The 27,268-nt window shown below is 43.6% G+C and overlaps 1 protein-coding gene across 1 annotated transcript in view; it reads left to right on the forward strand.

Moving 5' to 3' along the window:
- The first annotated feature begins 4,129 nt into the window (after nt 1–4,129).
- LOC146178275 (uncharacterized) overlaps nt 4,130–27,268 on the forward strand; it is a 28,621-nt gene continuing 5,482 nt past the window's right edge. Inside the window, exons 1-6 of the mRNA XM_084578082.1 lie at nt 4,130–4,419; nt 8,956–9,236; nt 10,607–10,766; nt 19,185–19,678; nt 21,501–21,770; nt 25,727–25,866. Of these exons, the coding sequence (XP_084434208.1) occupies nt 8,961–9,236; nt 10,607–10,766; nt 19,185–19,678; nt 21,501–21,770; nt 25,727–25,866 (1,340 nt within the window). The 5' untranslated portion in view covers nt 4,130–4,419; nt 8,956–8,960. The remainder of the gene's footprint in view (nt 4,420–8,955; nt 9,237–10,606; nt 10,767–19,184; nt 19,679–21,500; nt 21,771–25,726; nt 25,867–27,268) is intronic.

Genomic DNA, 27,268 nt, shown 5'->3' on the forward strand with positions numbered 1-27,268 from the left:
CTTGAAAGGTCAGGCGCATGCCTGTGGCAGGTGGTATACTTGGCAGGTGACATGGCCTGACACTGAAAGGTCAGAGGTTCAACGGCACGCCGGTGCTCATTTTTCCTTCACTCATGGGATTCTTTGGACATGTGATTGGTCGGCAGAATTGTTTGACGTCACAATACCAAATTGGATGAAGCTGCCAAATTGGACAGCTCTTTTTGTATGGAAAGATGTGATGGGAACTGAACACATGGGATCCTTGCACGCTCCGTTTGAAGCTTTTCTGCCTCAAAAAACCACAAGCGTGCCTCTGGGAGATATCATGGAAGTTGTCCTCTTCTTTTTCCACGGGGCTATGATGACCTTACTGAGCTTGAATCCTTCACAAAGTGGCATGTAGTGCCAAACAAATGGCTTCAAATTTTCACCCCAAAAAAGCAGTAGCTCTGCTAACCTTGTTGCAGTGAGGAGTACAAATTGATCTCTGTTTTTGTATGAATGCCTCTCAACTACTTGCAGATTTAGAATACTAATTCTTTGGTCTAACTTTAACAGGAGACTAACTTTCATGCCGCATAAAATCCCTAAAATCTATAAAGCTTCTTGAACCATACGACTATACTTAATGTGTTATGAGGCAAACATTGGGGCTCTGGCAGCACTGTTCTTTCAGATATGCAATGTTGCCTAATACGTTCCACTCTAGATTACGAATATAGGTATATGGATCAACCAAATGTTGTATCTGAAATGGCTAGATACGGTGCACAACTTCACGCTGTGCTTTGTAACAGGTGCAGAGAGAATGTCAGCAATAGTTAGCCTTTATGTTGACACTAATGAGCCATCCCTTTGAATAAAGAAGGACTATGCTGACATGTGCATGTGTCTGGAATATATCACTTTCAAAGAACCTCTGTCACCCACTGCACCTCCAGAAAAAATATTCTGTAAAACTGTCATTAGCTGTCAGGTATGCAGAGTGGAATTACTGGAAATGCTGCAGGTATGGCATATAAGCCCAACCAATTTTTCTTATGGTACAACCTTTTTGCAGTTTGCAATCTAACTCTGGCACTTTCCCATAAGAAACAAGTGGTAAGGAACACATGGACACATTGCACTGGATCAAAAGGGTGAGAAATGCACTTGGTTTTTCACAGAAGGACAGAAGAACAGCCTTTCATACCAAAGGGTAGTTGTTCACAAGAACTTGGGAGAAAACAATGCAATTATAATCATTCTTTACAACTGTCCGTGTCACAAACAATAATATAAGAATACATTAAAAATGATATAGCTTCTGCACACTTGCTAAGCATGCTGAAAAGTCCATATATGCATCCAAACATATGGACCATCAAAAAAATTGTGCTGAATTTCCAGCCATGCTGACCTAGGTGTAACGAAGAAGATGATGCATGTGCTGCATAAGCTCTCCAAATTAGGCTAAGGAAAGTAATATTCTGTACACAGATTACTTGAAGCCGGTAGGGAGTAAACTGATGAAGAAATAGCAGTCCACATTAAGTTATGAAACCAACGACATACCGTATCTGGTAAAGCCAACCTTCGGTGAATGAAAGTCGTGTCAACATCAAGAACACTTTAGTGAAGTCATTTTATGTCTTCTTCAGATTGGACATGCGCACCTTACACATAACTTCATGCTTGATGAAAAAAAGATGATGGTCACTGCATAAATGGTCACTGCATAAGACATGTTTTATTGTCTTATGCAAAGCTAAAAAGCTATGAAAACTGCATTTCACATTATTTTATCACACATTCCTTTTCACACCAGCTTAACTTCTCGGTGGTAATGAAATAGGACACATGCTACAAATTGTTCTACTTCATAAGGAAGGAAATGTTACAAATGAACTGTAACAGATTAGAAAATTGGTAGTCACCGAGTGCAACAGTGAGAGCCTTTTGGTACTGTGTTGGTGCACAGTAGCCTCATCTGCTTCTGCTACATAAAATGCACCAAGCCAACTTTCTCAACCAGTGCCTGCTCTAAGGTTTGTTGTTGCTGTTTAGCAGTAATCGCTCGCTCGAACACTATAATATGTGGTCATTCAGTTCTTTGGGACAAGTATCAATCTTCCAAATTCACACAAGAAACTTTACTGTTACCACCAGTACTATCTGGTGGCATTCTTGACTGGGGCATAAGGATTACTTGGTTGAAAAATATTGTATATCAGGCAGGTACATATGTACTGCATTTTGCTTATCAGTCGATACAATATATATGTGCTGTAGATGCATCCACAAAATAGTTGCACTCCATACTATGCATGTTGCAGAGATGTAACGTGTCTAGGGCCTGCAAAAAATGCCTCTTCAAACTTTCATCAATCGTCTTAAATTTCCAGTATCATGCATAACAGTATTAATTTTATGTTATCATATGGACAGGCAATTTGTGACGCACATATCATGTGGGCTATCCTTATGTTATCATATGGACAGGCAATTTGTGTGGGCTTCCCAACATCGGAGAGTTTATCTGACATGCCTGCAATATAAAGAAAGTATTCCTTTTAAGTTTTAAGATGTTTAGCCTTTTGTAAATGCTGCACACAAGAAATAATAACAGCGAAAATGTGGCAATGAGCAAGCATATGCAACAAGGTCACGGAACAAATTGGTCAAAGGTAATGCATGTAATGACTTGTTCAGAAAGCTAACATGTCTGCTGTTTTTGACATGACGGAGAATCAGAATTACTATCAGGATTTAATATTGAATATGGTTCACGATAATTTGCTGTAATATTTATATCAGAATATGGAATAATTATTCTTATAAGAATATTAACAAATTATTTATTTTTAGGTTTTGTGAAACTTAATGATATAATAACATTAACTTTTAATGATATAATAACATTAACTTTAATAATTTTATTATAATTTGGAGAACTTTAAAACAAATTAATTTCTTTTATTAAAATATTGTAATACAATTTTTCATTGTAAATGATATATCATAGTTCATTTCATTTTTAAAGCATTTTTCAATACTTTGCTACAACTTATCTTTTTAGGAGAGTGAGGGGCAATATATATATATATATATATATATATATATATATATATATATATATATATATATATATATATATAGGGAGGGGGTTGAATCTCGAATGGGTCCGGTAGGTCATAAACTTGAAGTAGGTGACACACGATGAAAAAACAACACTTTAATCCGACGTTTCGGCCGGGGCCCGGCCTTTGTCAAGGAATGTAGAAAGAAGCTGTCGGTTCCCAGAAATGGGAACCGACAGCTTCTTTCTACATTCCTTGACAAAGGCCGGGCCCCGGCCGAAACGTCGGATTAAAGTGTTGTTTTTTCATCGTGTGTCACCTACTTCAAGTTTATATATATATATCAGAGCTTAATTCAAAATTACATCTTATTAAATTATTTACTTTCAAATCCTAAATCAATTTCATCTAACTTTTATTTAACATGTCAACAGATACTGTATCTTTTCTTTCCTGTGGCCCAATTATTATTATTATTATTATTATTATTATTATTATTATTATTATTATTATTATTATTATTATTATTATTATTATTATTATTATTATTATTAACTAACCTGCCGATCTGGCAAAAGGCTCGCGTGGACAATAGTTTGCAGGAACTTAAGTAACTCAAAATCGCTGCTCAGTGCATGCTGGACTTAATTTTTTGTTTTAAATATAAATGTTGCATATATGCCATATTGGCCAACCATACCTAGTTGATTCGCCAAAATTAGGACAACGTACGTATCGCACACGCTTGTATGAAAAGCTGCAGTAGCAACGCTTTAATCGCGGCGAGAAGCTCAATGCAAAAAATGGTGTTTAACTAAAATAGAAACTCAAACAAACAAACAAAAAAAAAACCATAAAAAGAAATGTCGCTCGTTTTTTATAATCTACGAACATTATTCACCGAAACTGCATTACTTCCGTTAGATTTTCAGATACACTCACTATACCTATCAATTGTGCATTACCTCTTTCCCACAAAAAGTCCAGGTTGCACGTGCATTACGCCAAATGAAACCAACGCATCGCATTTCACAATCTCCTGAAGCGTATAGTTGGTTTCGGATTGCTGCGGGGTTCACTTTCGCTTCTGGGTCCGCCGCGCTGAGTCACTGACATCGCCATCAATCGCAACCTCTTCTGGCTTTTTACCCGCGCGCAAACAGGCATCCGTGCGCGTAGTTGCGTTTAGTTTTCGTTGTGTGATTACACCAAGTTGGCTGAAAACTGCGTCCCCTTCTGTTTCGCGATTAAGTTGGACCATGGAGAGTAATAGCCGTTGACGCCAAGGGCTTCGAAGCGCGGCACGTATCCCATCTTGCAAACCGGCCGCTGCAGCACAAAGGACCCAGCAAGACCACGTTGTTGTTGCCTCCGCCAGGTATGTCGGCGAAGCATTTTGACAGTTTTCGTCATAAATTCAGTATTTTGTGGCTTCTTGCCGCGTTCTGGCCGCATGTGACATGTTTCCAACGCGTTTCACGCTTTCCAACTGCAGTGGCAGGAAGCACGTGGGTGCCCCACGCCTAAACTTTTTGAACGCTGTCGGGGCAGCCGCGAACGGTTGTTTAGCTTTCGGGCGAGCGGAGCACTGGCGCTTTGTTGGATGTCATGGCACCGAGGAAACCTCGGTGAAAGCATAACTGCCGCGTGGAAATATTGTCGAAGGCGATTTTTAATTTGCCGAAGGCGGTGCGGAAGTGCGAGTGGCGAAACTGCAACTTGAGTAGTAGGGATCGTTTCAACTGCGCAGCCAACAATGACGCTCTGGTTTCGCGCGACTCGGCATTCTTGGATGGCCGGCGCGGCGCGCTCCCGCCTGTCGTGGTTTCGGTAAAATCGTGAGGCCCCTTTCGCTGCGCTTTTTCCGCGTTGTTTGTGTCTTTGCGGGTTCAAAAAAAGCGAAAGTCGCTGTCGGCGGGTGCGCTGTCAAGCCGCCTCGACACTGACGCCGGGGTTGATCATTGTCTAGTTCCTTCCTTGCAAGGCGGTCAGCGGCGTATCGGCTTCGTTTGGGAACTGTTGTAGATACGGTCGCTGCGATAAAACTGTGTCGAGATTATACTCATGCACACTGCTTTCCCCGATTCTCGAAAAGAAAAGCGTTGCGCGTCTGTGTCGGCGTGGTCGTTTAGGCTTTTCATTGTTTTTGTTTGTTAGGACGCGCCGGTTTTGGGGAGTCGGCCAGACCCCGCGGCGTAAGCCCGGTGTCGGCGGCGCGCATGGCCGTGGCTTCGCCCGTCTCTTGCGCGGTGCTTTTGAAGTGGTTCGCCGATTGCGCCCGGAGAACGGAGTTTAACGAGGTTTAAGGCGCAGAAACGAGGCGTCGTAATTTTTATTACGGCTGATTGTCCTCGGCCGCTAAATGGCATTTGGAAACGTTCAAATGCTAGTGGCAGTCGAACATGGTTTCTAATTTTCTCCACAAAAGTGCATGCGAAACCATGGTTGACAGTATCATCGCACTGATGGCGGCTTCAGTCGGAAGAAATGATGGGGGAAGGGGGGGGGGCTTGCGAATGCGATATCGGTTACTACTTGCAACCGCTCATGACTCAAGCATTGTGACATCGGAGATCTTGCTCACGCTGATCCACTGATCGCACCCACGGAGAACTTGTCTCAGGTCTCAGTGGCGAAAAAAAAAAAAATGGCGAAAACAAAAATCGCTTTTGAACAAAGCACAGGCACAACTACACTCACGTGCATCGGCTTTTTTTTTTTTCTCTCAAACTTCTTTTTTTGTACTGCCGAAAGCATCACTCGGTACGTGAGTACTCTGAAGCAGTAAAGCAATCCATTGATTCACATTGGTGGATAAGTTTCCATGACAGTTTTTATATATATATATATATATATATTATATATATATATTTCCGGTTTGAATCCAAAATATGTTTTCATATGTTCCTTTCCATTTAGGTGTGTCCTGCCACGGATCAGTAATGTCTTTTCACCTTAATTTTTTTAACTTGCCATATTTGCCTCTGCTGTGCTTTCATTGTGCACAATTTGTTGCGTTGTCTATAGGCATGTGTAACTGACAGCTGCAGTGGGAACTAGTCTGGCTAATAATGCAGCATTTTGGCTCCTAGTTTTTACAATTTCGGTAATAATTCTCTATACTGACTAGATTTTGGATGCAGTACAGAATGTGATGTATGCTTTAAACTCTTCTCCTTGCTCTAAAGGTTTTGATAGTATGCATATTTTAAGGTAGTGCGGGTCCTGACATTTGCACCTTTGGTGTATTTATAGATTTATCATCCCTTTGTTCTGCACTGTCATTTACTGCTTTGTAACTGTCAATAGAGAATTACCAAATGCCTACAAACAGGCCGTTTGATGTGTTTTAGAACTGAACTAGGCCCTCACTAAATTGAAGTGGTGAGCAGAAATCATGTGATAATATGAGGGCTTTTTCTTATTATTTGCTTTGTGCTTGACGCATTGGCCTCAACTTTTACCGTAACTTCCAACTACTACTGCGGCTATACTGCAGCTTTCATCATGCCTACAAGCGTATGTAGTGGGTGAATCATCTAACTCCAAGGTGCTGTGGTACAGTGCGCTCTGCTTTTAACAGTCTTTGCTCTCAGTATTCACTTTTGTTGTGGTGGAAGGGCTCGTACTTTTGTGTGGGTACATGGGGTCTAAATATAATAATTTGGGTTGCTTATTTAAAATGACATATTACAGAAAGGATAAGAAGTACCTACAATTCATTCGGTTCGCAGTAGAATGTGTATATTTGGAACTGAACAGTGGTGATGGCAGTGTGACCTGGTTGGAAGAAAGCAGGAAAAATCTCTGCATGCACAAATCTCAAAATTGTGTGTATAAAAGATCCTCTGGATTAATTGTGCATTACTGTACATCAGGAGTGTAGCCAAGGGAGGTGTTTCAGTGTCACAGCATCCCCCAAAATTTTCAGGGTGCTGCATCCCCCTTCTTCTTTAGCCTTTTTTTCTTTTTTTCGATCGGCAGCATGTAACACACTCCGAAAAATATTTCTGGCTACGCCACTGCATTACATAGTTGACTTTATTAGAATTGAGTTACCTATCTAATCAATTAAATTGGTTTGTTTGGAACACTGATGTCCTGATGAAAAATAGTGCTGTTGTGGTCTGCCTCAAGTTGAGCTGCATTTGCTTACGCAGTGAAGGCACCAAAATTTTTGTAAAAAGTTTTGGCAAAATATTACCTTAAGTTGTATAATGAAAATGACATTTTATATGTAAAAACTTTCCTGGAAAAAAAAAGTGGGCTCATTTGGGAGTAAATAGAGTATTGATAAGTTATGTTCCATGAGGTTGAACATTCAGAATTGGCACATGGGCTATGATGGGCTGCTTTAATCAAACAGTTATTACCTAGAGGCTCTGTGTGACTTTCTCAGAGACCCTTTTAGCCACCACCTATGCTCTAAGCATCACGGGATGTGGAGCTACGGACTACAGAACTATAAATTTAGGGCAAAAGCTATTGCAAAAGCAAATGATGTTTTACAGTAACAAATGCCTTGACGTTCAATATGCTGGCTATAAAATGTGGTGAATGACTAGAGAAGCACGCAAGTGAAACATTTGTCCGAAATGACAAGATGGCCTTGTACAGAACATCGCTGAAACAAATTTTTTGTGCTTAACTGGCACACATTTTAGCAAATATATTTTCTCAATAAAAATGTTATGTTCAAGCACTTTAAGAGCTTTTTGTTGGCATTTCATGTAAAGAAATTTTTCATTGGCGTTGCATGCTTTTGCATTTTTGCCACTAGGGTTTTTGTGCACTATATTTACGCCTTGAGAAAGTGGGATACGCTCCTGACACTGCAGTATGTAGTTGCAAAGTAAAACATTAAATAAGAATCAGGTATGTCTCCTACCACAAGTAAGTGGCTGTTACGTACATGTGGACAAGCGCAGCATGTGTCGATATTTCCCATGAATGAATCATCCATGAACTCTCTTTCTGCGTGCATTATGCGGCCACCTCCTGGCTTCAAATTTGGTAAGTAATGCAACTGTGCTTGCAGAATTACCTTGTGCTTTTAAAAATATATTCTGCTTCATCCTGCAGTGTTTACTGTCCCAAGCTGAAATGCAACGGGCCGATAGTAGTTCAGAAACCAACCGTGGACTTGCACTAAGCTAACTAAGCGATTTTCAACACGAATTCCCAAGAGCAGCTCCTATATCTGCTCCTCGCTGAAACGGTGTGTGTGTCTGTGTGTGTGCGTCTAAGAAGCAGTGCGCATCCCAGTAATGCCACTCTGTATACTTGAAAAAAATCTGACTACTGTATTAGGTAGCAAAACAGTCTATGATAAAGCGTCTTCGATCATATTAGTTGGGAAACTCGTCTTCAAAAAGTGGTTAGTTTTAATATGCGCTTTTCGGGTGTTCCTGGACTGTACCGTGACCTAAAATTGGCTCATGAACGCAATCTGGCAATGTTGGCATTGCTTTCCGAAAAGCACTTTTCTTTTATGTCTCGGTTAGCCCTATGGCAGTTGCATCTGAAAATTTTGCTACTGAATTTTCAATTGAATATGTTGCCGGGTGATTGTGCATTTATCAAGTGTCAAAGTTTGCGACACAACTTACTGATTGCAGGTGCCGCCACTGTCCTTAGCAACCAAATTTTGTCTTTTTTTTTTAAATATGTGGGCCCTATGGAAGTTTCACAACTGGTGGTATTAAGGAGTTCCGGTTCCTGGTGGCTTCAGTGCAGTTCCACCAGCTTTCTCTCTAGGTAAATGACAGTCTGTGACTGTAGTGGGCGACTATGGATTAATGTAGATTACTTCTGTTTCTAGGCACTGTTGGGGGTAACCTTCTGTTGGCAGCTCTATGGGCTGTTCCTTCATCTTTGTTGAAGGTGAAAATAATGTGGGAGGGGGCTGTTTCAGGCACCATGGTGGGAGCTGGAGAGGATGTGGCCCCCAATTGGGACGATGCCGCCCCGGTGCGCGCACCGGCCAAGAATTTTGGCAACAAGCGCCGCAATGGGAGTGGTGCATGGAGCCCCCGCAATTGCCTCTTGGTGCGGGATTTCCTGGTCCCCTGCCTGGACAGTGGTTGCTATGGCGATGACCTGCAGTGGCTGAACCGCCGCAGGGGCGTCTTCCTCATCCGCTGGACCCACCAGGGCAGCAAGAGCTTCAACCGTGAGGGGCCCAACGTCTTCCGTGTGAGTCTTGAACATCAATTGTGTGTGCACGTCGGTAAAGGTATACCATGGGGCATGCCAAAAACTTCTGGTCATCTAGTACAGGCTGAAACTGTATTGGTTTACTGGGTTTTGTGCAGTCGTGGCAGTCGGACAGGTGGAAGCGAGCGCTGTCAACCTGCAGATTTCTGCTTGGTAACTCATGACTGTAGTGTTATTGCGCAGTCAGTGTCATTGTGGCTGCACATCTTGCTGCCATGCTATTGATTATTGAAGACAACTAAACACACTCAGTACATTGGTAGTTTATGTGGATAACACTATGTGAGGTTTTTTCAGGGGCAGACTATGATATCGTTGTATGTCACTGTCCAAAGCTCTGCATTTGCTTGTTAGATTGCGAGAATGCTGTGTGGGTGAGCTGGGAGTTGGTCTTCTTGATTCATTGTGTGCTTGCTGTGGATTCACATGTATCACATAACTTGCTTTGGGAGTAGCCTTATGGTGTGTTCGTGCAAACAAACGTAAAAGGTTGTGCGATGTTGTGTGAGCAATGCTGTAGACGCTCTTATGATGGGGTGGTTAGAAGGAGGTATTGCAAAGCTGTCACTCTTCCTTTGCCCCAGGAAAGAGCTGAATGCTTCTGAGCCTTTCAATGACGGTGCTCTTTCTTTGTGTTTCAACAGTAAAAGAATAATATTTTTTTGTCTCACCATTTCTGTTGGTGTCTTACGTAGACTGATTTACTCCTTGTAAAAGGCATTTTTAGTTGACTTTTTTCTTCAAGGCATCTTGCCTTTCTCATTGGCAGCTACTGTGGCCAAATTTTTATGGACGCAAGCTGTGCAGACAGGACGTGTGTACTCAGAATTTTTTGTGCACTAGGTAGTCAAACGAGCAGAGAACTCGGGGACATGAGGCTTTCTCAGAAGACTGGCATGCATCACATCAAGAAGAGGAACTGAAACTTTGTGTCGCATATGCAGTTAACACTGTTGTGTGTTGTGGAACAAGCAAGCTAAGCTACTACAGTAGACTTCTGCTGCTACACATGCCGATAGGGGAGACGAACATGGAATCATAATCTCTTATCAAGGTTGCTCTTACACCTGCTGTTAACTGGGACTTAAATTGCGCCTTAATGGGTTAGTTAATATATTTTCGTGCACCAAACTAGTGTTGTGGACTGTCGGGAACACTGTGGTAATGGACATCAAATTAACTTAAGTCAGAAGGGTATGTTTAATGCTTCCGGAGTAGTTTGCATGTCAGTTCATCAAAATGCAGCTAACATAACCAGTATGAGATGTGTTTTTTTTTTTGTCTTCTAGTAATTATTTCAAGCCATGCAGTGTGATGAATTTGTTGCTCTGCATTGTGCCTTTTCGCAGGACTGGTCCATCCTAAAACGCAAATGGGACGAGCGGGATCCCAACCGGCTGTCCAAGGCCAAGCAGCGTGTTCGGGCCGCATTCCGCAAGCTTCCCAACGTTCGGCGAATCAATGACGGTGCGGCTCCACACCGCATCTACCGCATCAAAGACATTGGGGGTCAGTGTCAGTTGTGTCTCACATTTTTCATGCCCGTATTTCTTTTCCCCCATAGCTGCCAAAAAATTACTGTTGCATGTGAAAGTTTGGCCGTCCTGCTGAGTGTTGTCTCATTGTCCACCAATATTTGTATAGCTGTCAGGTACTTGGGTTTGGTTAGGTTTGGGAAAGTGGCCATCTTTACCGAGCAAGTTCTTGTATGCTCTTTTATGTTGGTATGTTTTGCTCACGTTGGCACACTCAAAGATGTGAATCCACTCAGCACATGCTTGGAGGGTTGTGTCAGTTGTGGGTATGTTGCCAAACACATGCACGCACACACACACGTGCGCACGCACACACACGCGTGCGCGCACACACACACACACACACACACACACACACACACACACACACACACACACACACACACACACACACACACACACACACACACACACACACACACACACACACACACACACACACACACACACACACACACACACAGAGAGAGAGACTAAGGAAACAAAGTTTTGGAAAGGATTCATAAACAGAAGGATGCAGGTTTTCAGATTTTGTGTTCAGGCTGGCTTGGGGTTGAAAATGCGATCATTTTGTAATGGGCACCCATTTGTACCCTCCTCGTCTTTTGTGCCGTTTCACGCTTTTTCTAGAGTCATGTGGATGGAAAAATTTTAGGTGAAAAGACAATTCAAGTATTAAAAATTGAGTGGGATTAGAATCGTATAATTCTTCAAATATTTCTTGCTAAGTTGTATTACAGGTGATATCTTCTCAGAACCATAGCCAAAAGCTGATTTATTGGAAGATGTGCAAATAGAGCAATTTTGGGTGGAAAGTGAAAATTAATTACATAAATCTGTTACAGAATATTTTCCAATAATGTCAAACACAACTGTGAAAAGAAACAGAGTGATTGCTGGAAAGTTTTTTCACCCATTATCAGAGTGATATGGTCTACTTGTTTAGTAATAATACTTTATTTGCAAATATTTGATAATGATTGCTGTCAGTAGAGTTTGACTTGATGCCATCTTCAAAGAAGCAATGTAACATGGATACCTCCTTAATGGAGGAGTGATGTCAGTAGTTAAGGGCTTTGCGAAGCACTGCTGGCAAACGTACCAAGATTGCTCGCAAAATGGACAGAAGAGTAGCAGCCTGCGCATCAATGCTAGTGGAACTGTCTCTTCCTCACTCCTTTGCGACCCTGAAGTCAAAAAACCTCATTCGTGAAACACAGCCTGAAACGTAGCGTTCCCAACGACATTTAGCCTGTTTAGCCCTTTCATATTTATTTCACCAGACTGCAAGCCTCGGGATGGACCTCAGCCATGCAAGTGTAGTTACGAAGTTGCCAGAATGAAACCACGCTGTTCGTTGCCTCAGTATGCGTGCTGCACTGTATGCAGTGCGGTTGAGTGGGCTGACATTAGGTGCGGCAGTTTTGTCGTATTTTTTTTTTGGATAATTTTCAGATTAAAATTAAGGATGGTCAAAGCGATTGCCACAGAACTGTCGCAGCAGTGCATGTGGGCCAGCCCTCACAATGAGGTTTGGCTCTGTGTGCGTGCGTATGATCTGATAGAAGAGGATCGGTGCCAGTCAGATGCACTGCCTGTTCCCGCAGCAGAAACCACAGTATAAATAGGGAAGTGCCTTAGTTTAATCTTGGCATGTGTCAAATGATTCCACATCACAAAGTGGGCAGCAGTGCTTCACAAGAAGGTGGGAATCTTGGGAAGATTCTTTTTTAATACTGTGCAGGATGGCAGCGAATTTGATTACTTTCTGTTTGGCTTGTGTGACCTGCTACTTCATCTGACTGCTTTTATTATTTATGCATGCTTAATTGAGCTGATTTTCTTATCTTCTTGTATGTAAGTATACCTAACTTAACACAATAACCATGCTTGTTAATAATTTAAGCATAGAAGTGTGCGAATATCTGCCTCTGTAGAACTGTATATGTGCTTGTTAGCGCATGCCCAGTTCTGTGAAGGCGGCTGCGCTAACCTCCGCTGTAGCGCTGCACCCGTATGTAAGTATCACTTGGCTCTTGTTCTCACAAAGAATGCAAGGCGTTTTGGGGCGAGACCTTTTGGTTGGAAAACAAGTCTTTTAGTGAGGCTGTCAGGAATCCTCATTTAGTGTTTAGTGCACTGTTGTGGAAGCCCACAACATCGCACCACCCCTTTGCTGTGGCGGGACCATTCTGTTGTCACGGAAATACTGCATTGTGCAGATTGTCTGGTGCACGTCACACGAAACTAGCAACATGTCTGTTCCAGCGGTGCACTGACATTTCACAGTTCGCCACTAGTGAGTAATGTGGTGCTGCCATTGCACGACCAAATTAGTATGAAAACACATTCACAAATTCACAAGTGTTTTCGCTCACTCTTTTACGAAAAGAGCTATGTGCGAGTGAGGGAAAGCGTTGTCATGGCAAGAAAACTTGGTGCAACCCAGATTCATGGAGAGCAGCAAAGCGAAAGAACAGAGGGAAGAGAGTAGCTGTTGCACAAACTTGTGCAAGACGGGAGCAACGCGTGGAGACTTGAAGAGAAAACGAACTGTGCACACACGAAGCGTGCACTTGTGTTGCACCCTAAACATGTAGTGCAATTTGCTGTGCCATGCAGGGAAGTACACTCGATCCACGCTGTCAGCGGGCTGATTTGAATTCAAAACCATGCTTATAACCTGTATTTCGCTTTGCACAACCACGTCGTAAACGATGTGACTTTACATTCAGTTCTTTGGGAGGCAACCGACTACACAGAGTTTCTTACTCTTACCTAGAGGGAAAGCTGTGCTGTCGTCTATGGGAGTTTACACGGAGTTTCCAGACGGCCAGTTCAGCCCCCATGGGCGCTCAAAGCATCATGGGCCGGAGAGCTACCGAGTGCAGAACTAAAACTTTTGGCCAAAACGAATGCAAAGATAAACATTGTTCTACCGTGAATAATGTCCTAAGATTGAATATTGTGACTATAAATGGCAAAAAGAGAGAGAAACAGCATGTCAATGTGAGATTTATTCAATATAAGCGATGGCTCTTTCTCCTATTGGCTTAGTTTTGAGCAGCACAAATACCAATATTTCACACTTAATAGGCAAACTTGGAGATAAAAAAACGTGAAAATATTTATGGTTGTGCAATTACTTAAGGAAGTTTTTAGTGGCATTTCGGGAAACAGAAACCATTTATTGGCGATGTCTGCTTTTGCGCCTTCGCTACTGTGGCTTTCGCGCTCTATGTACGCACCTTCAGATGATGATGATGACAAAAACGAAACATCGCAGTAACGCCACTCCACGTACCCGAAAAAAACCCGACTGTCCCGCAACAAGTAGCGCACCGGCCCATGATTCCTAGCGCGCCCATGGTGGCTGAAGTGCAGCACCCTCAGCTTTCCCTCTAGTTAGTGTAAGGAACTCTATGACCGACTACCCCATAAGCGGTAGTCGACTTTACATTGAGTTCTATGAGCGGCAGACCAGTGGCCAGAAATAAAACTTGTTATAACCGATCCCGCACTGTAAGCAGTTATATTGTAAGGGGCCTTCACTGTCAAATTGGACTAGGATTTGTATACACTACTGAAAAATTCAGTATAAATTTTAAACAGTATTCCGCATACTGTTTTTTTTGGACAGGATGAACATGCATAAAACTGGTTGGAGCTATCATTGCTGGTGAATACAGTAAAGTCCTGTTTATTTGGCTTTCAAAGGCCCATAAAAAAATGTCCTAATCAACCGAACGCTCGCAATTATCGAATGCGCCTGAAAACACTGCCAAGAACTGTAGCATCACAGTAATTTTATCTGAAGAACACCAGCACGGTGGTTGTGCGCATTTGGGATGAAACAGAAATGAGAACAATGTTTTTCGCAATTTCGTCAAGTGCCTCACTTTGCGCACACTGTCGAGATGGTGTCCACATCCACTGCGATGTGGTTGTAGTGGTCGTCCTTCACAAAACGGCCCCGTCGCATTTTGAGGATGTTTCATTGCGCTGTCCATGCGGTCAGGCATTGTGGCGAAGCATGCTGTGCTGTGAAACCGTGGTGAATTAGAAAATGTTTGGTCTGTTCGGTAATTTTCGAATATCAGAAAATTCCGATTAGTTTTTTTATATGAACCAAATAACAAACATATTTATTCAGAATCAAAATTTCAAATATTTGCCCACCCCTGGTTAATGGCAAGAACCCCCTCTTGTGAAAACGCTAGAAAGCAGCGAAACAGTGGTGCGTGCTCAGTGCTGGCATCTGGTGCAGGCTTAGATTGAAAACTTGCAGCCCTGTCTTTCTCTGTGAAAGTTTGAGCAACAGTGGCTTACCAGGCGCACTGTTAGCAGCCTGACTGCGTTTGGAAGCTTTTTTTCTTTGTTTAACTTATGCACCATAAAGATTAACATGTAGTACAGATTCACATGTAATATGAGGTGTAATCTCGGGGTGGTGAAGATCTCAGGATACATTTTCATCGGTGCATAATGCATATGAAGAAAGCTCACGGAAAGCATGTGCATTTCATGCATTTCACACTCTTGCCGTAAGTGAAACGCACTCTGTACTTGCGTGTCCAACGCCACCCCATGAGAGGTACCTTCATATGCTGATGCTGGTTCACTCCCCTTTTTGTGCCAATGCACTTAACCAGGGATTTTCATGCACCATGAGCAGAGCACCAGCTCATATTTGCCCGAGCAACCGTGGGAGCCACGCAGTTCTCCGGTTGTAAACCATTATACCGTGTCCAGCTAGGGTGCGGGGCACCAGTGCACGATTTGTTGGCTAGCATGTGCTGCATTTGTGCCTGCTCGCTTCTCGCTCTGCATGCAGGTACGTGGCGTATGCACCCTGGAAGTGTTCTTAGATTCAAGGATTTCGTGATTGTTGTCCAGTGTATTGTCTGCTGAGAGCTCTTTGCAAAGATGTTTTCTTAGAAACTCATCTTCGTCACTTCTAAATACGTTTGGTATCCTGCATGTCTTGAAAGCGCTACCAGTTAACTCTTTGTGAATGCTGGTTAAGCATCTGTGATCTGGCTGTAGGGCATGGCTGGAGAGGCCTGTGAAAGACCTGTGCAAAATGCCGGGTGTTGCTTTTGCCATTCCTACATCGTACAAGGCATGCTCGGCCTGCTTCCGTTCACACGTGCGTCGTGAGCAGTGTGGTTTCGTGGGTTGCGAGTTCAGCGTGGTGAAATGGGCTTAATACCGAAACCATTGAGACAGTCAGCCGACACCACTGCTAGGTAGCTTCTCTTCTTACTAGAAGCTTGATGCTCATAGTGCTGAATAATAATGAGACAGGACATGGCCGGCGATGGGGAGATTAACCCTGGCCCGAACATTCAAGAACTTGCTGCTGAAATCCGTAAAATGGCAGTCGACTTAGCTGCCATTAGAAATGGAAATAAAGCTGCTGCTGAATCGCTCACAGTGTTACACTCTAAACTAGATTCGTTGGCTGAAATGGACAGCAGAGTAGAAAAACTTGAACGTAAAATAAACCTAATGGAGCAAACATCTCAATTTATGGTGAAGAGTGACACTCTCTAAAATGCAAGCCAACGATCAAATCTTATAATCTATGGCCTGGATGAAGCAGAGAATGAAACATGAAGACTGAGCGCAAAGTGGTTGATAAGATTATCAAGGATAAGTTGAAGGTGTCAGTTGCAGGAATTGAAAGACTGCACTGCCTTGGTTATAAGAAGGAAGGTAAAACACTGCCTGCATATTTGAATCTGCTATTAAATTAAGATACTTAGGAATTGTTCCAATCTGAAGGTATCAAGTTGGTCTGTAAGCGAAGACTTTTCTTAAGTGTTCGAAATATCAGAAGGCAGCTTTGGGGCAGTGCCAAGGCCAACAGAGATAATAAAGAGATGGTTTTCTTAGTTTTCGATAAGATCAATGGAGAGCTCTTTGTCTGGGACAAAGCAAAGCAAGAAAGAGTGCCCGTTTAAAAAAAAAAGAGCCCTTCCAGAAAGTCAAATAATTCCTTGTGTGACGGCACAAAGCATAAGAATAGTGAGCGTAAATGCGAGGAGTGTAGCCAATGAACTGACTGAGCTTGACGCTTTCCTGCTTGAACACACACCTGATATTACTACTATTGCTGAAATCTGGCTTTCCCCTCACACATCTAGTGACGACATCTTCCCCCTCTGGTACTCTGTCCTTCGAAAAGACATATGCCCTTGGGGGGGGGGGGGGGGGGGGGGGGGGGGGGGCAATGGCATGTTACCCAATAGATGTTATGAATTCTGATGGTATCTCTAAACTTGAGCAAATAACTAATCGGAGCTGGCATCCTGTCCTTATTGCTTGCCGTTGGTGCTAAAAAATCCAGTGGACCTGACAATATCCCCAATCATTTTCTTGGAAGATATGCGATATGAGTAAGCAAATACCTTAGGCTTGTATATGAGAAATCACTAGAAACTAGGGAATCGCCACGTGATTGGAAAATAGCTAAAATAATTCCTGTTCATAAATCTGGCAGTTTTGACAACCCTTGTAACTATTGCCCTATTTCAATCAGTTCTGCAGCTTGCAAAATTCTTGATCACATTATTCTGAAACAAATTTTTATCAATGGAGAAGACAACAATTTTATCTGTAGTAGTCAACATGGATTCCGCAAAGGCGTGTCAGCTACAACACAAATAATTGAAACAATACATGACCTCGCCTTAACTAGTGGGTAAACAGACATTTTGGTTCATGGTTTATCTAAAGCATTTGACCGAGTATCACACCCAAAATTGCTTCACAAGCTACACATAATTATTTGGCTCTGGGAATATAACACAATGGCTTCAAACTTATCTGAACAATCGGCTCCATTTCGTTGAATATGAAGGGCAACGCTGAGGATGTGCTGAAGTAGTGTCTGGTGTGCCTCAAGGCACAGTATTAGCTCAGTTTCTTTTTCTTGTCTTTATCAGCGACATTGCAGGTAACATTTACTGTACAGTCCGAATGTTTGCTGACGACTGCATCATTTACAAAGAAATCAGTAGCCATGAAGACCATTTAATTCTTAACAACTCACTAATGAAAGTTTCCGAATGGTGAAACTGTGGCAAATGACGCTTAACTTAGACATAGCTTTTTCTATGAAAGTAACCAGAAGTAAAACTCCCTGATATATACTTATGGAATGGAGCACCAGAAACTAAAAAGAGTTGATGAACATAAGCATTTAGGAATTCTGATTTCATCAGACTTAAAATGGAACAGACATGTTTTGTATATAACTTCTAAAGTACTCACTGTGCTTTATTCGTTAAAGCGTTCCCTAACTTCCGCGTCATCTGATACCAAACTATTAGCTTACACTTCTCTTGTTCGTTCAGTACTCGAATATAGCATAATTTGTTGATTTCCGTTGACTAGCCACTGCATTGATCGACCAGAATGCGTTCAGCGAAAGGCCATTAGATTAATTTATAACAAGTACCGCTGTAGCGATTCCCGTACAGAACCTTTACGCAGAGCTGGTCTTCCAGCAATACAAAATCGGGCCAAATTCTTGCGGCAAAAGTTTCTTTTTCTACTTTTAAACAATTGATTTATGATAGAAATAAATACTTGACATTCTCTAACTCGGGTAAATCGAGAACAGTGCACACTAAGCACATTCGTGAGTACAGATTTCACAGTATCAAATTCACATATTCAAATTTTCTTTCTTTCCTCTAGCTATCCGAGAATGGAATAAGTTGCCAAATGAAGTTGTCGCCAGCAATTCTTTAGATGCTTTTTTGGGAGGCTTGTCTAATATTGAATGGGAATAAGTGCATTGCATTGGAAATGTTTGTTGTTATTTAGTTTTTTCTGTGCGTGATTTATACTACTGCATTACACCGCCTTTTCTTTTTCACTATGTATGTTGCAACCAAGGTTTTTTGTTGTTGTTTGCTGCCGTTTTTTCAGTAACTTTAATGTGCACATATGTATTTGTGTGTATATACCTCGACCCTGTCCTGCAAGAGCCTCCAGTGGAGGCTAGCAGTGTGTTGAAAATAAATAAAATAAATAAATAAATAAATTTAGGCTGAAAATTGGATTTGCCTATAATACGAGGCGGAAATCTGACATAAAATAGGGAAAGAACGTGATATGCGGTTTTTACGGTATGGCATGATGACTGCCTTTAAAGGCGTGTGAGGACTGCTCAAGAACATTTGCCTTGCTAAGCTCCAAATGTGACAGGCATGCAAGGGTCTCTTAGTCGTTTGTCTGTAGTACTAGATCACTGTGCCAGACAAGGCACAGCTACCCACATGTTGTCAATGTGTGCTCGGCTGGGGCAGTTATGGCACAAACATGCCATACATGTCTTTATGGGTGCACTGGAGTTTAGACAAGTGTTTTCTGCACGCAGCCTACCTGAATTCCTGGAAGGAGCCAAAGGAGAAGGAGAAGAAGAGGAGGAAAAAACAGCGTCCATGCACCTGCGTGCCTGGCAGCCCCACCTGCACGCACAGGATGGAACAGCAAGCGGCAGCATCGTCCCCTCAAGCAGATGAGGACGAAGATGACGACTACATGGCTGAGGACTACGATGAAGTGTCGTATGACAACAAGGAAGTGGCCATGGCAGCGGGTTCAACGCCTCCTTCCTCTTCCTCCTGTTCCCCATCTTCCTCGGGTGTGTGGTCGTCGCTGCTGTCGCTCACTGAAACTGTGTCAACCACGGAGGAGCATGAGGCACCCTCTTCAGCTGCCTCCTGGGGACCTGCCGATATGGAGGCGGTGCAGGCGCTGCTCTCAATACGGCATGGACCCCACCACCGGCAGCCCGTCACAGTGCCTCCTCCACCCCCCATAGAGCCAACGGCGCCAACAGTCATGGGAGTCAAACAGGATGACCAGTCGGTGAGCTGCAGGGGGTAAATTAGGGTTAATTGGTGGTTCATGAATGTGGGTTCCAACTGGCTTTTATGAAGATTTTTTTTTGTTTCCCCAGCAGCTAAACCCATGGCTCAGCCCCCGCCTCTCCTTTTTGCACTTTTGTTGTGAAGCAAGCTCAGCTGTGATGTAGTAGCTTGTGGTAGACCATTTCACTATGCAGCGATTGTTAATTCAGTTTGAGAGAGAGCTTGTACACTTACCTGCCTATTTGACATGCATGTCTGAGAGGAAGGAATGGAAGCCAAGATGCGGGTTCCTTTGCACCTTTTTGAAGATGTTGGGGTTTCTCCAGGCTGAAGAGTAGAATAAGAGGCGTAGCACACAGACTGCATGGGAACAAGAGGACCAAATCAGTGTTAAAATCTCGTTTGGTCTTCTTGTCCCATATTTCTGCGCTGTCAGTCATGTCTTACTGGATCAGTCACTGTGCACTTGTTTTTTTGCTCTTTTTGGTATTCCAACTGCTTCCTGCATCAGTTTGGTTACATTTGTATTGACATCCATATATGCAGACTGTGGGCATAAGGACTTCCACGATACAAACTAATAATGCTTGGGATGTCATTGCTGTGTCAGGTGAAGCATCATCCCTTGTCATGGACTCAGTTCTAGTTCTGGAATGCCATTTTTGCTATTTTACAATTGTTCTAGTACAGTGAAATCTCATTATAACTTGAAGTAATTGGGGCTGTGGAAAATGCCCGAATTGACTGGGTTTTTGAATTAAGTGAACTTGATTCAAAATTTTGCTTTGAGAATGTGCAGTGCATACCCCCCACTTCGTCCCACCACTGCACTTCGTATTGTTTCCTGTGGGATTGCATCGCAGCGGGTGGTCAACTTCAAGCAATAAATTATAAACACATTATGATGCCAGCACTGATCAAAAGCATCGAAAAGATTGCATTGCGTTTTGCTCTTATCACTAGCTTGTGAGCTACCTCAACGATGCACCCCTCTTGAGAATTGGTTTCACTGTCATCATCCTCTTTTATGAAGGGCACAACATGGCATGGATGCATATTGTCACCACCACCTCGTGGGAACGAGGTAGGGGAACAAAGCAAGAGAAGAAGGGAGGGAAAGGAAAATCATTGGTGGTGGTTTCAGTGATGTTGTCAGGTGTGAAACATTAATTGGGCTTCATAGCCGAGTGGTGTGCCGATGGATAACCTTTCCAGTCCTTTTATGAGCTTCAGGAATCTGTAGCCATGATGAATTCAGTGTGCTGTCTTTGAGCACAGACAGTGCATTACATTTGATGCCAATTTAGGGCATCATAGAACGGTGGGACGGCCTGGCTGGCTGTAGGACTCTTGTGCCAGCCTCGCTCTCAGCAGCTCCCCAGTTGGCATGCTGTGCCAGCCCCGGATGGTGTAGCAGGCAGTGCCTTCACCTCTGTGCGCATCACTCTCGTCTGCCCCGTGGCGCACATTTTTCAGCCGGGCGGTGCCGACTCTCGTGTATATGCTTCTATGCACGCGAAGATGCACGGTTTCGCTCAGGCACTCAACATCACGATACAAATTTCTCTCAGGTTTGTTGCGATTAAATTGTTACATTAAATGTATTTTATGATGTACTTCACTACATTGAAGCAAAAATTACAGGCGCTTTATGGGCACAAAGTTATGAATGCTGGAGAACTTATTATATAGGAACTTTATAGGTTATGCGCAAGGAGAAGCTTTTAGCCCTGTGTTTGAAATTGCTTTATTTTATTCAGTTTTATTAGGCCTTGTTTTCTTTTGGGAGCTTTAACTTGTGGTCTCTTTGTTTTCATCAGGTTCCTACAGAGCACAGAGCTATAGCCAACCTGACATTGTCTCACGAAGATGAAGCCAGCCTGGCGCCGCAAAGCGTGCATGTGTTTAAAGAGCAGCTGGCTGCGGCCTTGGCTTTGGCTCCACGACCGGCCCAGTCATCGGATGCAGGAATGGGGGACAGCCCACACATGTTCTGGGCAGACGCTGCACCATCCAGGCAAGGGGAGCAGACCACAACTGTGACCAACGGTGGCTTTGTGCCGGCATTCGGCCTCAAGGCGACTGTAGAGGTACGAGTGGAGAAAAGCGAATTTTGTTTATTAGATGTCCTGTGCTTCTGTGTGACTGTTTGAATGAAACATTCAAACAGGCAAAGCTGTTTGAATGTTTTTGGTCCACGACTGCATATGAATAATACAGTGAAAGCATGTTGGCTCGAACCTCGATAATTTTAACTTCTGAGATAATTCAGACTGTACTGCTTGGTCCAACCGAGCTTCATTGTCTAACTCTTTAATTCGAGTGCAGGCTGGTTCACCACAGATAATTTGAACTATACGCTCGACTGCGCCTGGGTGGTTTGACATCCAAAATGTGGCCAAGAAAATGGCCCTCTGATAGGACAGCATGGTCACAAGGTCCTATCTCCTCCAAAACAGGGAGAGATAAAAATAGGTAAAGCTATGGAAGAATAGGTGAAACCAAATCGTCTCCATGACCGATGCAGTGGCCGGATGCACCTAACGGAAGCAGGTGGCGGCTACGCTGGAGGCTGCCTGCTCTCTTGTTCCATGTGGCCTCCAAGATTTACAGCATAAAGCTCATTAATTCAGTAATACAGTTGAGTCCTCCTGTTGGTGCTGTTGAAGGAGTACCCACGTAGGAACATACTATCGTACACATGCAGCGGGTCTGCACTGGCTTGACCATTTCCTGGTACAATTGTCATGGTAAGCGATGATGTGACTACAAAACACAAAATGGAAACAAACCTGGGACAGTGACTTTAATAGAAGGGGTCAGTACAGTGATGCCGCCCTTTTACCAAAGTGCCAAACCAGAAAAGCTGTCATCCTAATAAATGTTGGGAAAATGCCACCAAACTGTTCCTAACTTGCTGTGCGAATCAAGTGGCTCCATGCACCGGTAGTGTAGGGAGACAATCCTGGCTACTGCTGCCACTTAAAACTTAACATCTGTTGAAACAACTTATTGTGCTAAATATTATTTATTACTTGAATAGTATTGGGGGGTTCTGGTAAGTTTCAGTGTGCCTTTCAAGCCACTGTCATTTTTCCTCCGAATAAAAAAAATAAAAATAAACAGGAGCCTGTGCATAGAGATAGAGGCTGATCAATGTTCTCTGGCAGGCGTGCATTTGTTTGGAACAATTTTAAATAGTCTGCCAATTAGGCCTAGCGTGAGTCAGCTGACAAAATGTTACGTTTAATTTTCTATGCAATGATATGCCAGGATGAGGATTGACAAGTGACTGCTTTTAGGGGAGAGCCTGTGCAGTCGGTCTGGCAGCAATGGACAAACATGCAGAAGCATTCTTAAAAAGTAGGGTGTGAGGGCATTCGAAAAAATTAGAAGGGTTGAACTCTGCTGAACCAAATATAGAGTGAAAGCATTAGCTGTGGGTGACCGAGAGTTCTTCTTTTTCTTCCGCAGCCCACATATAAAGCCTCTCTTTAACCAAGCCGTATGAACATGCCCTAGTGGCCTATAGGGGTAATGTGAAAGCCAGGGTCCTGGCAGGCTGATTCTGACATAACCGTCTCGTGAAACGAGAGACCCAAGTTGGCAGCTACTGCCAGGGGACCACGGACACGGCACACAGCAACGAGTGGTTAGACCTGTCATAGTATTGCTTTCGCAATAAAGCTGGTACTGTGTTTGAAATTTTCCAAATATTTGAAAACTATCCAATATATGAAAATTTTTGAATGATCTGCAGTTTCAACACTCTGTGCGCTTCACCGCGATACTTGACTGCATGGACTGTGCTGCAAAGCATCCTGAATATGCGACATCATTGTTTTGGTTTTATGAAGTGGGCCTTCCTATCGGCATGCGCAAAGCGAACCACTTCATGAAACCTGTAAAAAAATGCTGTTCTTACTTCACTTCCATCTCGGATGCAGACATTCATCCTACATCATCAGGTAAAATTACTCTGATGCAAACAGTTTGTATGGAATTTTATTGCGAGAGCAATACTACGCTAGGTAGGACCGTTCTCCACGGTAGCCCGTGGCCCATCGCGCTGCGCGCCGCTTGACCTCGAGCCACCGCTGCGCGCTTAACAGATGATGTGCCATTGCTGTAGCAATGCGATGACGTTTTCTCGCTCTCTTCTCTCTCGCCCTTGCACTCGCTCCGCGGTGATTCTGCGGGGGGGTTCCATCTGTCAGTTCGATGTATCTGAATTTGGCAAAGTTTGGCAGAGTTAGTCTTCAGTAAGTTTGGTTTTTGGAAAAAGGGAGGTGCAGTGTCTGTCTCACTTCTCGGTGGGCACCTGCACTTGCAATGAATGCCGTAAAAGTGGAGGTGCAGTAGCTGAGCAATTTTTCGGGCGCCCGATTTTGTGGATATGGTTGATTGTTCTGACTCCGCCATGGTACCATCATGCGCTCCATAGATTGTGTGTGTAATGCCGACCAAAATTTAGGACGTTGAAAACATTTCTCATTCGATTTTTCATGCTTTTTCTCTCGATTGAAGGTCAAAAGCTATTAAAAATTGCCACATCGCGGCCATTTTGTTATTCTGCAACCTTGAAGAACCCATGTTGCATGCGTCATGCATACTCACTATATTTTCGACAAAAGACACCGCTAGCTCTGGGAGTTAATGGACCCGTTTCTCCCCGTGCAGAGTGCCCCTGCTCCATGACTGCCGCCGATGGAGGCCAGTAAGCGCGAGCGTGCTTCTATCATGTGACCATATGTCGTGGCTTGCGTGTAGCTGTGAGTGAGAGCGCCAGTGGCACGGGTCGCTGCGGCTGCTGCAAGCGGAGTCGTGGTGGCATGAGTCCGCTTGCAGACAGCGTTGTGTGAGCATGGAGGAAAAGAAAATGGCGCACCTGTCTAGTATGCCAAAAGGTGCTCGCTGCGACTGACAACAGACGCTGGTTTTAATTCAATTTGCAAAACACCGTGTGTCCAAACTAAATGCAACCACCAAGAGGGCTTTGCGCAAAACGCGTTCCAATCCAGACGGTTTCGGTAGCTCGTGGGACAGCATTACATTCTTTAAGCCATTGTTCACAACAGGCGGCTACCATCACTCCCACTGGAACAGCCACTACCGTACTGTTATTTTTTTGACGCGGAAGAAAAAAAAATGCTAATGTAGAGTAGCTTGGGAGTTTTGAGTTTGCTGGTGTCTCGCGTCTCTTTCTGTTAACGTTACACTGCACCGTAGAGGAGACTGGCTGTGGCAGAAGCAGGTTGACCAGTTTTTCCAGTCGCTTGGTATTTACTGATGTTGTTATTGTGAACTGGTTTTTTTTCTTACGGCCTAGTTTTCTGGACATTTTATTGGCCTCTTGAGGGTCCAAAAAATTGGTCGACGACTACATATGTTGTCACTTTGAACCCCTATTGCAAAATAGCCTCCAACCTGACTAGTGGATGGATGCTGAGTGTGAAGCGACGTGGTATGACACCACCCTGAATGCTGCACAAGGAGTGGCTGCATTGCCATTTTGATATGGAACCGCGTGGATGTTTTCTGAGACTAGATTTTCTCGATTCTAAGTTACGGCAACGGTGACACCTGTTCGACTGAACGAGCTGTATACGCTGTTGCTTATAGATTGATTTCATTACGAAAATCAGCTTGCACTTTCATTATGTTCGGCCTGAAAGTAACAAAAATAGTTTCAAGAGTCCTTTCCTCACTTAGCAGCTGTTGCTATGAAAGATGGAAAACTTCTATATTGTAGCAGTCCTGAAGAAGTTGAAAAGAGGAGCAGAAGAAAAGGATACGGATGTTGGGCAAAACTCTTGTGCCGGACGTGCTGCCGTTGACCAGCTGAGCTCTCAGCCTTCTCCATCTGTTCAGCTCACCAACAATAAATCCCCGTCGTAACAATATTATAGTATGGAACTCTCATGTTTGGCAGATTGGTGGCGCAGCAGATTTGGTCATATCTTTTTCAATTTTCCTTGGCCACGTAACTCAACTTATGTGTGTAGTGCTTGTGGCCCTCCTCTCACCTTGGCATGTCTCGTTGCAGACTCAGCCGAGCATGGCGTACGAGGTAGGAAGTTCTGCCGTGGGTGGCGCTGTTGCCATGGCTGCTCCACAGGCAGAGTGGACCAACCATTCATCCACATCCTCTGCTCCACTCTCCTGGCGGGACCAGAATGAGCCCATGTGAGTGGTGGTTGTATGTCGCTCATATTTTGTTTCTGAAATAGTAGTGAATGCTTCAGCTTACAGCCGCCATGTCTTCACTTTGTTTACTGTACTGTTGTGGACAACCTGCCCCTGCATGTATCCTGTACCCTTAAATTCGAGCCTCCACGAAATGAAAAAGTATTGCGCTGATAACCTACACACTTACCTTAGATAAGTATGACTAGGCAGGTGCAACTATACAAAGGGAGCAAATTTCAAAGCAAAATTACTATGAAAAGATTGCTGGAATGCTGCCACTGTTGTTGTGTTCTATCATTCATTCATCGCTTCCTCAGCTGTCATCTGAGGCCTCATCACCGTTCTAAGAGATGTAGTCTTCATCTGACCTATCCAAACTGTCTCTGATGGTGCATTTCCAGAAGCCTTTGTGCATCATGTCGGCTGGGATCGCATTTCGTGGCAAGGCAACGACTGGCCTCTGTACACAACTTATAGGTGTGATGGTGTAAAGGGCATGAGCCGTCTGCTGGGTGTACACTGCCTATTCAAAGTGCTTTATATGCGCCTTGGAACGGCACATTGAGGGACCCTGAGCGTCTGGAGCATGGATGTCATGCCACAAGGTCTGTACTGCTCTCCACTAGGCGAGCTTTTACTGCTGCTATACAGTCACTACGGAAAGAGTTGAAAATCAGCATTGGTCATGCCAACGTGCATGTGGTATCTATTTAGTGACGGTGTCACTGTTCACTCGACAGTTCTCTTCTGCCCCCACAGTTCTTGGAATCAACGGTGTACTTGGCAGCATCTTGCGCCTAAATACAGTCGAGTCCACTTATAACGATACCAGTTTTAACAATATATCGGTTACAACAATGAAAAGCTGCTGCACCGTCCATTCTTGTATGTTTTCTATGGTAAAATAACCCGCTTACTACAATGCCCCATGCCGCATTATCGGTTATAACAATGAAGTCTGGTTCCTAGGTGCTCGTGCCAAAAGGTAGTGGAATGTGAAATCCTTGAAAAGAAAAAAAAAAAAGGAAGAAATTCCAGCTGCTGCACCCTCCCCGCCACGCGCTCATATAATAGAACCTGCTTTCTGGCCTTCTCCGCATTGCCAGCCTCGCGTGCCTTTTTCTCGCCGCCCTTCCACCCTTGCGAACACAAATGGGCTGCGCCCAAACCGCTACTGCTCACTTCTGCCAACGGATTTGGTTGTTTGTGCAAGTTGATTGCGTCGAGGTTGTTCCTGGCATGTGGTTTCTCCGTCTCATTTGAATCTCTACTGAAACGGAAGATGGTGACATTGCCAGTGAAAAGAAAGCACACGGCTAACGATTTGGAAACGAAGTGCAGTATCGTGAAGGACTACAAAGGGGGTAAAAAAGTGTGTGACTTGGTTATGAAGTATGCA

This window comes from Amblyomma maculatum, chromosome 9 (genome assembly GCF_055883805.1).
Source record: "Amblyomma maculatum isolate TAMU_Amacu chromosome 9, ASM5588380v1, whole genome shotgun sequence".
Classification (NCBI taxonomy): domain Eukaryota; kingdom Metazoa; phylum Arthropoda; class Arachnida; order Ixodida; family Ixodidae; genus Amblyomma; species Amblyomma maculatum.